This window comes from Tachypleus tridentatus, chromosome 4, assembly GCF_004210375.1.
Source record: "Tachypleus tridentatus isolate NWPU-2018 chromosome 4, ASM421037v1, whole genome shotgun sequence".
Taxonomy (NCBI): Eukaryota; Metazoa; Arthropoda; class Merostomata; order Xiphosura; family Limulidae; genus Tachypleus; species Tachypleus tridentatus.
This window is the reverse complement of record NC_134828.1, coordinates 53,839,558-53,852,286: the sequence shown is the minus strand read 5'-3', so window position 1 is coordinate 53,852,286 and position 12,729 is coordinate 53,839,558. Positions and strand designations below refer to the sequence as shown.

At 35.8% G+C, this 12,729-nt stretch overlaps 1 protein-coding gene across 20 annotated transcripts in view; it reads left to right on the top strand.

Annotated features, from left to right (window-relative positions):
• Positions 1-12,729, top strand: part of LOC143249158 (alpha-1,3-mannosyl-glycoprotein 2-beta-N-acetylglucosaminyltransferase-like) — a 101,684-nt gene that overhangs the window by 75,402 nt on the left and 13,553 nt on the right. For 18 of the 20 annotated variants that reach the window (XM_076498585.1, XM_076498591.1, XM_076498589.1 and 15 more), the window contains one exon: positions 1,280-1,370. In XM_076498585.1, coding sequence (XP_076354700.1) covers positions 1,280-1,370 — 91 coding nt within the window. Of the gene's footprint in view, positions 1-1,279; positions 1,371-10,533; positions 12,225-12,263; positions 12,328-12,729 lie in introns of those variants that run through there. The other 2 variants (XR_013027608.1, XM_076498592.1) reach the window with 2 other exon arrangements.

Genomic DNA, 12,729 nt, shown 5'->3' with positions numbered 1-12,729 from the left:
TAAAAAAAAGATTTAGACCTTTTCTTGAGAAGGAGCTAGTGCATGTGGCCATGGTGCTTGATCCAAGAGACTGAGCCAGTGAACCTTAAGAAGCTCTTGCTGCAATTGCAGTAGATCAAATTAACACTGGGGCAGCTCATTTTGAACAACCTCTTCATGTTGTAGGCTATGATAATGCTGCAGCATTACATAAGTGGCTTGAGTTAAAGGCATTTTCTCAGAGGCAAAACAATGTTTAAGGCATGGACCTTTACTACTTTTGGAATTGGATTTTTTAATTCTCTGACAGATTCCCAAATTTGTGTCTTTCAGCACAAATCATTCTCACACTGCCAATGAACACGGCATGTTGTGAAAGGGGATTTTCCATTATGAAGAAAACCAGGCAAGACTGGAGAGTCAGTCTGGATCCAGTCAAACTATCCATGCTTATGAGGATAGCAGTAGGTGGTCCAACATTGACTGAGTTTAATTCCAGGAGAGCAGTGGAGTACAAGTGGGCTCAATCTCGTTGTTCAGTTTTACAGGTGTTAAAATGGTTATTATGTTATACTTGTGTTTTATTATTGAAGTCTGTTACTGAGATGGTATCTCTGTCTATTGTCAGTCTGTTGCAGTTTTTATTTGGAACAGTGACTCCTAAGTGTGGGCAAGCAAATATTTCACAAAGATTATCCTCAGGACAAGTGGTCAAAAAAGTTAGTTTTGAGCTCTGACAAAAAATTGAAAGAGCTAAATGAAATTAATTGTACCTATTTGCAGTAAAATATAAAATATTTTGTAATAAAAGTTTTTTAAAAAATTCTCTAAATTTGTTGTTTCAGTCGGGTTAAAATATACCTGTGTTTAAATATAAATAGGTTTGAATTTTATGTATTACGAATTAGAAACAACTTGATTTTCATCTTGGTTTTATAACTTTGTACTCATATTTAAAAAAAAAAATCTAATCTTGGAATATATGTCTTACATCTTGGTAATGACATACCCTGAAAATACATTTTTCACTTTGCACCTGTAACAACACTAAAACTATGCCCTTTTCACTACAATGTAGTGTTTTCTCAGAAACCTAATATTATCATTTTTATAACATTAGAATATGATAACCAGTAAAAAGTAATATTCTGCTTGTTTTGCAGTACTTTAAATGAAAACTACCTACCTTTGTTTCTTTCTTATATAACTATATAGCAGAAACTAAGACTCTCCCTTTTGTTTTATAACTTTTTTTCAAAGATATATTCAAGAACTAAAGCTTCAACACATTTTCTTTTAGTGGTCTGTTTTATGAAAAACACCTGAAATTTATCAGATTAAATGATAAGTTTGTGCCTTTCACCCAGAAGGATCTCAGTTATTTGAAAAAGGTAAGTCTTTGTCAAACACGTATTAATGAACACTACATTTCTAATATGTTTATTGTAAAGTTACACTGAATGTATGTAAATGTGTGTATCTTTCATATAGTTACGGTTGTTTTATGTGGGTAAAATGAAAACAGTAAATGCAAGGTATTCAAAAGGACAACACCCAAAAACCTGGCAAATCAAGTCAAATTTATAAAAGAATATAAGAAATACATAGAAAATGTGCACATACAGTACTACACAAAAGTGTTAGGACAAAGTCAAAAATTAGATTTCGGGCTACTTTCGAAGAACAATGAAAGGTAAATCACAGTCGATACATCAACATTTTATTAATCTTCATATTTAGTACAACAGAAGCTCAGTAAAAGTACTTGGGTCCAGCAAACAGTTAATATTTTTTGTCCCCCCTTTGCTTCAGTAACTGTAGACAGTCTTTTAGGTATTGTTGCAACATATTTAAGTTTGCATTGCGATTTTACTCCAGATGCTCTAATACACTCCCATAATGTTTCTTTGGAAGTAATTTTTGATTTGTCCAAGTTTTTGATCTATCAAATCCTCTGTAGGGATCATTTCATCATCTGAATGACTCCAACAGCTTCTTTCCTAACTAAGTTATTTCTGCATAGGTTGGATAAGTGTTTGGGTCATTATGTCCTTGGTAGTAGAATCCTTTATCAATAACATGCAAACCATTGGGTATGTCATGATGGATCATTTTGTGATGGTACTTGTGCTGGTTCATTATTCCATCCATTTTGCAAATATCTTCTGTTGCCTAAGCAGGGGAAAATAACCCCAAACTGTTACACTGTCTTCCCCATGCTTCATGGTAGGTACTATGCATTGAGGTCAGTGTATTTCACTTTTCTTCTGCTGGGCGGTACAGTCTGTGCTTTAAACCGAATATTGCAAACTTAAACTCATCCATTCATAATGTCCTTTTCCAGTCATAAAGATTCTACGTTTTGTGTTTTTAGCAAATTTCAATCTCTTGACAATATTTGAAGAATGAAGTAAATGTTTTTTTTAAATGCTACACGACCAAATGTTCCTTTCTCATTGAGTCTTCTTGATACTGTGGATGTGGACACTTTTCTGTCATTTGGTGCATGGTTGTTTATCTCATGCTTGAGATCAGTGGCAGTCTTCCTTCCATCTGGAAGGCTGCATAAGTGAAGGTACTTAATATCAGTATTATTGAGTTTATGTGTTCTGCCTCTTCCTTTCCTGTTTTCAAATTTACTTGTCTCTGTCTCATGATCTTTGATGTATTTTGTTTGGGGAGCATTTTAAGTCTGTAGCAATTTGTTGGAGAGTCCAACCAGCAATTCTCTACGCTTCTTGGGCTGACATGTTGAAAAAACTTTATATGTAGTGTCAAATACTGTTGTTAGTAAGGTTTATTTGTGGAGTGCATTTATATTTATTCTAGCATATAAGAGTACCATATGCTAGCTTCTTTACATATAGTTAAGACACTGCATTGGGTACCATGACAATTATTTCAGACCCTAAATTTGATCAGTACACTCATTCAAGCAAAATTATTATGACATACCTTTGGTACAATTATGTGGGAATTCTAAAAAATAAGTATTTTCACTGTGGCTCATTCATTTGTTAACAGGAATCAGTGAAGTATTACCATAATGTTGAAATTTATATTCTGTAATGGTGTGGAAGAATTAGCCTCATAAATTGGAAAGAATGACAAAATATTCCATTGTCCTAACAGTTTTGCATGTACTGTACATGTTTAGAAATCTTAAAAAATAAAATAAAAAAGCATGAAAAAGATATCATATTTTGTCATAATTTATTTTGTGGATATGAATTTTGTTATATATTATTCTCTTCATTCCTCTTTACATGTGATGCCAGAATTCTCTTAATGTAGAGCTTTAGTTTTTGTAATGAACTTAAAGTAATGTATTAATTGCATATTATGCTGATTACATCTGTGCATCTGTTTTTCTTAAGGCAATGAAAATCTTTAATTGCACATTTTTATATATATTTATTGATTCATAATACTCTTTTTAAAGTGTAATAATCTATGATGCTATTTTTTAAAATTTGGCTGTACTTAAAATATCATTTCACCTTTACAAAAAAAAGTTATTTTTCTTTACAAGTTACCTTTTAACTTGCTCATTGAAAAGTTGTCTACTAAAAGCAAGTAATTTTTGAATTCTCATTGCTTTACCAAAAGTTTTAGGTTGCTCATTTCAAATCTCTTTAATCCTTTTTATTCCTTTTCACTGTAGAAATTCTTAACAAAAATTGCTAAATATCTAGTTTTGTCTTTAAAAACAGTCATATAATTCAATTATTTTTTCATTTGTTGTGAAATTTCCAAAATTTGAAGAGACAATGCAAAAAAAAATTAAAATTAGATTTTTATATTTGTTTTATTGTTAATCAAAAATTTCTATTTTATATATGCAGTTGGTTTTAACTTGATCAACTTATATTAACATTTTGGCATGAGCTGGTGGTTAAGGAATTCAGCTCCCAATCTGAAGATTGTGGGTTCAGATCTTCATTGCTAAACATGTTTGTCCTTTCAACCATGGTAATGTTATAATGTGACGGTCAATTTCATTATTTGCTGGTGAAAGAGTAGCTCATGATATGGCAATGGATGGTGTTGACTAGCTTTGTTCTCTCAATTCAATCACTGCTAAATTAAAGAAGCTAATGCAGATATCTCTTGTGTTGCTTTGCATGAAATTCAAAATAACCAAACCATTAAAATCTTTCTTTTTGATGCTTTATTTTACTGATACCAGTTGTCACTACTTTCAACTATCAATTTTAGAGAAAGATAGAAAAACAGATAAAGATTTATTTATATGTGATATGTCACAACAGTGTAATATCAGGCTAGGTAACATTATTTTTGCTTAAAATGTACAAGGTTGATATTAACTTATATTTTGATAAGTATTCTTTATTCTGAGATAGTAACTCACCTCCTCAAACAGATTGTCTATATTCCTTCATATATCTGCCAAAGAGATTTGCATACCACTAACATTAAGACAACTCTTACCTAAATTCACATGAATAGTGCCACTGTATGATGATGTCTCATGTGATGAATGTGCTCTGTGAAAAAGTAAGGTGACACCTCCATATTTACTTAATCCTCCTGTGCATTTGTACTGGTGAATTTTGATTCTTTTCTTCAGCGTTGTACTGTACAGAGGCATTTAACTTATTATCTATGTTCAAGTTAAGTTATTGGTATTTATTTCTATTATTAACCCTCTCACCCTAACTATCTCCCTCAGTGTTGATTCCTGTACAGGATAAGGGGACCTCCCAGAGAAGGTTTACTTCCTCTGGGATCAAAACATCCACCCATATGCTTGCCATGTGTGGTGACCCATCAAGGGGAGGAGAGGGTCCTAGTGTTTGAGGTGTTCAACCCTAACACACTGCTTTAGCCCTGAATTCCTGTAGATGGGCAGCCTAGGGGTGACACCCCTTGGGTCAATCAGCTGGTCCACTTGGGCTAGGGTCAACCAAGTACCAGTGTTGGATGTTTTCAACAGGTGTTGTGGACATTGTATCTGATGCTGGTGTTTGGGTATAGTGCTCACAAAACCCTGGCATTGCTGCATTGTCTTTGTTTGGCATTGAAATGCGTCCCCTCTAGGGCTTCACGATGGGTGGAATCAGTGGGCACCTAAATTTTTGGTTTGTTATTATGCATCCTTCAAATAAAAACTTAAATAAAATAGTGAAAAAACAGTCCATAGGTAAACGACCATGTCTTGAAGATTCTGAGCAGTAATTTCCAACATCTGTAACACCTGTACCTCATTTTCTTATACTACATTCTCTTTCAGACAAACCTTTATGGCAAATGCCTCTCTTTTTCCTTTAAAAGGGACAAGAGGGACTTGTTGGCTCTCCAAAATCAGTCAAAAATCTTCACTTTGGTGACATAATGGTGGAAACATCCACATCTCAACACAGTAAACTCCTCTTGCATTCAAGGGGATTGGGGATATACCTATTGAGGTTACACCTTATGCTACTTTGAATTTGTCTTGAAGAGTTATTGATGAGAGGGATTTGAAGAACATCCCAGAGTCGGAGATTCTCGCTGGTTTCTCCACCCAAGGAGTTTCTGCAGTGAGGGGTATATTCACTTGCAAAGATAGAATTATAATACTGACCAATGTCCTCATTCTCAAATTTAGATCACCACGTCTGCCTGCCACCATCAAGGCAGGTTATCTTAATTGTAGAGTACAGCCGTACATTCAAAACCCTTTCCGATGTTTCTAATATCAGAGGTTCAGCCGCTCAGACATCATGTCGTGGTTCCCTGACATGTGCTCGTTGTGGTGGCAAGGACCACGATGCCTATGAGCGTGAAACAGACCCTCATTGCATCAGTTGCAATGGCTCTTATCCATCCTACTTTCATTCTTACCCTAAATGGTTGGAAGAAAAAGAGGTGTAGCATTTGAAGACATTTCAAAATATTACTTACCCTGAGGCTCGAAAATTGCTGTCTACCACTTTATCTTGGATGTATGCTACTGCACTTCATTTCACTACTACAGTGGGAGGGCAGACAGATCTCTCTGTGCCTTCAAAAGAATCATCCTCAAATCATATGAAAAGTCTTTTGACCTCCATGGTTAAAAAAGTTGATGAATCAACATCAAAACCTAGCTATGTCCCTAACATTCATTTCAGCAAACCCCAAGACGCACCTTCTTTGGTTCTGGGTGTGAGCATTTCCTTTAATATATCTCCTTCCACCCCATGCTGCAAAATGATCATTCATTCATATCCTCAGTTGCTGGAATCTTCTTCCAACAACAAAGACCTGTCCATTTGACCCAGGGCAGGATCTATGGAGGTCGACAGACTTCCCTCGAATAAAGACAATAAAGAAAAAAGATATGGTCATAAACTGAAGGGCTCTCCACCCAATTCACCTACACATAAATAAAAATGGCCACCTAGATATAATGGAACTGTGAAGGTTTACATTCTAATCTGGATGACATCAAAGCACTGATTACTTCCTAATATAGGCCTGGCATGGCCTAGTGTGTTGAGGCATGCGCTTCGTAATCTGAGGGTCGCAGATTCGCGCCCAAGTCGCGCCAAACATGCTCGCCCTCCCAGCCGTGGGGGAGTTATAATGTGACGGTCAATCCCACTTTTCGTTGGTAAAAGAGTAGCCCAAGAGTTGGCGGTAGGTGGTGGTGACTAGCTGCCTTCCCTCTAGTCTTACACTGCTAAATTAGGGACGGCTAGCACAGATAGCCCTCGAGTAGCTTTGTGCGAAATTCCAAAAACAAACAAAAAACAAACTTCCTATTATCCTATATGTCTTTCCTTACAGAAAACATTTCTGAAACTTGCCAATACAGTCACCTTTCAGCAGTTTTCTTTGTACAGAAATGACAGGCTGTGTGATGAATGAGTGCATGGAAGGGTGGCACTGTTGATTGATCAGCATGTGTCCACTCTGTCCTTGCCACTTGACACATTTGTTCTTTTCTACAGGAACTTGTAGTCCCTCAGGGCTAAATTAGGGACGGCTAGCACAGATAGCCCTCGAGTAGCTTTGTGCGAAATTCCAAAAACAAACAAAAAACTTCCTAATATCCTATATGTCTTTCCTTACAGAAAACATTTCTGAAACTTGCCAATACAGTCACCTTTCAGCAGTTTTCTTTGTACAGAAATGACAGGCTGTGTGATGAATGAGTGCATGGAAGGGTGGCACTGTTGATTGATCAGCATGTGTCCACTCTGTCCTTGCCACTTGACACATTTGTTCTTTTCTACAGGAACTTGTAGTCCCTCAGGGCTAAATTAGGGACGGCTAGCACAGATAGCCCTCGAGTAGCTTTGTGCGAAATTCCAAAAACAAACAAAAAACTTCCTAATATCCTATATGTCTTTCCTTACAGAAAACATTTCTGAAACTTGCCAATACAGTCACCTTTCAGCAGTTTTCTTTGTACAGAAATGACAGGCTGTGTGATGAATGAGTGCATGGAAGGGTGGCACTGTTGATTGATCAGCATGTGTCCACCCTGTCTTTGCCACTTGACACATTTGTTCTTTTCTACAGGAACTTGTAGTCCCTCAGGGCTGTGTTTTGAGTGTCACACTTTTCAGTATAAAGATTAATTCCATTATTGAACAACTCCCTCTTACTCTTGCAAATGGGCTATATATTGACAACTTTCACATCTCATGTCAGTCATCAGATGTGAATTATATTGAGCAGCAGCTACAGACTGCCTTCAGTCATTTATGGAAGTGGACCACAGCAAATGGTTTTAACCTCTCTCTCTCTAAAACCATTTACATGCACTTTTGCCTGCAACAGAGTATTCACCCTGTTCTGGTGAAGTTGTGCTATGTGTGGTCCCTGAGACAAAGTTCTTGGGGCTTATGTTTGACTGTAAGCTGACCCTTGTTCCACACATTAAGCAGCTATGAGTCAAATGAACAAGAGCACTGAACATCTTTTGTGTTCTCTCTTCCACCACTTGGGGAGTGGACCAATGTTCTATGCTAAAGATATATCATGCTTTTAATTGATCAAAATTAGACTTTGGATCACTAGTCTATGGCTCTTCCAGGACCTTGGCCTTGAAGGTGCTGGATCCCATTCATCATCAGGGGCTTCAACTCTGAACTTCCCCAGTTCAGAGCTTATACACAGAGTCTCCTAAACCTCCTCTACACCTCTGCTGCTTGCAACTGTCTTTACTGTATGCTTCTGTATGCTATAATTAAAAATTAATTATAAATAGATGTATACAATTAAAAGTTTAAGGCTACTTGATGTAAACAAATATAGTTTCATGTTATAATCTAAAGTTATTCTGGGAAGAAAAAAGGGTAATTTAGATTTATTTCAATTTTTGGTCTGTTGGTTACAAAGTTGAGCAAATCCACTGACCTTGTATATAATTAAGGTAGAGAAAACAACATTTAAAGTATAAAGTTTTACTAAAAGCAAACTTAGGAGATTTTATAACTTGCATAAATAAAATTGGAGGTTTTGAGATGAAGAAAAGTATTTTTAATCTTAACATGAAAATCACTTTGCACATGAACTATCCAAAACAAATACTCAGTATATCCCCAGACAAATTTTTTCTTAGCAAAATACTTTACTAAAAAAAATTACTTTTTATATATGAAAAAATTATAATGTTTACTGAAAGACTGCCTGATTTTGTGAAGGTATGCATACAATATTAAAAGTAAGTAGTATCAAATATAAGGATTTGAAATGAGTTTGAAGAAGTCATAGGGTAAATCAAATCAACCAAGCCTGTGTTGAGAGAGTTAATAAAATATTGATTTTGGGTTGCTTAAAATTTCTGATTTTTGTTATCATGAATTTTTAAATGATGATACTTTATACTTAGTGCTGAGTGTGGAACATTTTCACACTTAGGCCTTATTTCTGTTGTGACTTTTGAAGGCTTTTCACTTCTCAGGGTTATTGCAGCTGTTTTTAAGCGTGTTATGGATTAATGTAGTAATCAGCCAACTTTCTCCTCAGTCAGGAATTATTTGTAAGACTACAACCTTAATTTGATTGGCCTTACCATTCATGAAACAACTTTAAATTTCCTTTTTCTATCTCTCGATTTTGTTCTCAGATATGTTCCCTGCCATCTCTTTTGATGTTACTTATTATTTTTCATATTCTCACTTTATGATCCACAATACTTAGGTTTACTTTTATCTTTACTCCTTATTGGTTAGTAGGTTTTTTAACTCTTTTCTTTACCTAATGTCTTCTTTCTCATGTCTTAATGCCTTGTACCCCTTTTGTTCTGATATTTAGATCTGTTTCCTAATTCCTAGCTATTGCTATCTATCTGGATAGCTAAGGAATCAAGTTTATTACCTTCTATCTCACTTTCTTGTTCCCCATTTTTATATTTTTCTCTCTACCCTTTTGTAATTTCTCTTCTATCACCATCTTTTATTGGAGGTGCTTCTTTATGCTTCTAATAGTTTTTGGGTCATGTATTTACACACTGCTCTCCTTGGACCCTAGTTTTGGAGTTTCTTTGGCCTATTTGATATCTGGTCCTACCCCTTCCCATTGTCAATTCTCGTGCTTCTTACTTTCACACCTTCCTTCTCCTTAGAGAGATAACTTATCTCCACCCTCACATTTAGGTTATCTGATATCAGTCAGACTAGACTATTATACTAATGTGGCATTATCCTTTTTACATTCTTATCGTCATTCCATTGTATTTGTTTATCAAAATCTGTAGTAGATCTTTTTTATTGATTCTTCTGCCCCCTTTCCTTCTGGCAGTAATTCTTTTCACCACCTTTTCTAGTTGTTGGTAGCCCTGCCCAATTCCTTTCTCATTTTCTGGTGCAAAAAAAGTTTCTTCCCTTGTCTTCTTTGTTCTGTTACACTCATTCCATCTTAATCTTCCTCACCCAACTCTCTTATGTGACTGAGACCTTAATGTTATCTCTTGCATGCCTTATTTCATGGCATTTGTACTGTGTTTTTCTCTGGACTTGTTATCTCCTACATCTTTTATCTGATGTCTTTTTCTTTAGATGTTTCTCACACCATCTTTGTTGACTGACCCTTTCTTCCTTGGATTTTGACTGCTCAGAAGGTACACTGCATTTCTCTCTCCTATCTGCATTCCTTCTGTTTCTCATCTATTGGAACATTCATACTCAGCTTGACTTCTGTGTTCTGTTGGACAGTTTGATAAACTTTATTACAGATTTCTCTCTTTGTGTGTTTCTGTTTCTGGGTCCCCTTTTTTTCTTTTCTATTAATCTTTTTTCTTTCTTTGTAAGATGGGTCTGTTAATTACTCTGTTGACATTTTCATCTCAGGATGTGAATAATGAATGGCAGGATGTTTCTCTTTTCTTCACATCTTTCTCATTACTTTTTTTCCTTACATTTCTTCCTTATACCCATTGAATTGAGCTCCTAAAGGTGGACATATGAACTTACTCCACACATTAATTTTTGTTACACCTTTTGACTGTTTTATCTCTTGATTTTTTGGCTACCACAGGTTGCCATTCTTCAGTTATTCCACTATTTGTGAGAAAAATGCTTACTGTTTCTCTTATAGAGCCCCTTTTTCATTACACAGGACTTCATAATGTAGCTGGTGTTGCCTCCTAGTGTGTACTTACCCAACAGTTGCATCAAGCCAACAGAAAGTACTCATGCCATTTATCCTGATCCTGTATGTACCTTCTTTGAGATGGGGTGTTCTGCAACATATGTGTGTGTATATGTATTTACTCAACTGTCTAATCCAGATCATGATTATTTCATGGACTATTATGGAAGAAGTCAGCACTAGGAATGTTCTGTTCACTTTTGACTTGTACTTGCTAACTATTAAAAAATAGGGTTCACAGCCATCCATTGCTCTGTTTCTATTAAAAGATCTTTCCAAAGCAAAGGACTAACGTGGATCCAGATACCTTCTTCATGTTTCTCCTATGTGAATCCCCTCCCCCTTCATAGAGTAGAGCATGAAAGACCTTGTCACTTACATTTCCTAGCCACTAGGATGGTGCCTCATGAAGAACTGTCACTGATTGGAATTAAACTGCTGGAGATAGAACAAGGAATACTAATGAGAAGTGGGGTAAACTGTGAGTATTTTATGTCATCCTTCACATAAATCAGGTACATCACTGATGCCACCTGTGGGCTACTGTAACTTAAGTCTTTCCAGTACAGTTGAAGTGAACACACACTAAGTAACTGTGCCATCCTCTCACAGTAAGTCTGTTCACAGAGTTAAGGTGAGCGTGTAGTACATATTGCTTTGTGTTGCAGTTCCCTTCTCCTGCATATATAATCTTTTCTATAGTATCTATTTAATTGAGTCAAGGTGAATACTTGTTATACAATACCAGTATGCATATCACTTCTCCTTGTGCACCTTGTGTCTCTTCAGTAGATTTGAGCTGACTACACTCTGTACCAGTCTTTACTGTCTGACACTAGAGTTTAGATGAGCACAGTATAAAAACTTGTGATATATCTTTAACATACTGTCATACCTCAGTTGGGGTTAGTCCCATAGAATCTAAGAGCAGAGTTGAAGTATAAACAAGTATCCTTATTACAACATGTTCCCTCCCACAGCTGGAATCTGTCATCAGAGTTAAGGTGAGCATGAGTACTTATAATGTGTGTGTGCCCTTCTCTCACAACTGGTGTCAGTTCCATATATTCTGCTGGTGCAGTCTAAAGATGGGTTATCACACTACACATGTTAGCTGTCCAACAACTTGTGTGAAAGTACTCAGTCATGTTCAAATTCCACCTGTCTTTGTGACACAAGTTTGGCTTCTTTGACTCTTTCTCCTTGACTGTATGAGCAAAGAGTACATCCTAGACAAGACAAGATATGGTATCCAACAGGTATTCTCTTATGGAGCCCCTGCCATTTATTGTTGCATCCCATGGATATACCTCAGATGTTTTTATAAGGATTTCTATCTAGGTAAGTATTGCACTGGTCCCTCTGCTATATAAATGTAAGATTCTATCTAATCTGTATGTGAAGGTGAGTTTTTGCCTCAGAAATTAACCCTTTCTTTGCCTGATACTGTGTTTGTAATGATACTCGCCTCTCACCCATCTTTTCAACTCCTGATGCACATTTTCATTCTTGCCTTGTCAAAAATGAAGATTCACTAGCACTAATGCTTAAGAAGAGTTAGTGTGCAAAAAGATATGTTGCCTTCCATTTGGTGGAGGGCTGTTGTGGCTTGATGATGTAATCATACAGTGGCATAATTAATTTGAAATTGGGTGGAAGTTGTCTCAAGGCTATTGGTGTGCAAATCTCATTTGCAGGCATGCTGAGGAAGATAGCTAATCTGTGTGAAGAGATGAGTATATGTTGGAAATACATTTTCAGGTAAGGAAATGTTAAACTTTTCAATAAATTAGTTTTGCTTGAAGAATAAACTTGAAAATATTCAATTAGTAAAGAAGTAAAGATTTCAATCTTTGGAATTTTTTGACACCTTTCATACTCTTCAAACCCAATACTTTATAATAGAAAAATTTTTCACAGCTTTGCCACAAATATTTTCACAAATAAAAATAACATTTAATGAAACTATAAAGTCCAAGATCTGTAGCTCATTCATAAGTCTTTTACATTTCCTATTAAATTCTTTTGTTTTTCTGTGAAGAAGATGCATCTGTTTATTGTTTCCTAAAATAATAGATTATTTCCCTCACTTTTGTTCACATCAGAGAAAGAGAAGGAAAACTGCTTTCATATTAAATATGTTGTTTACAGTCAAGATGTTAT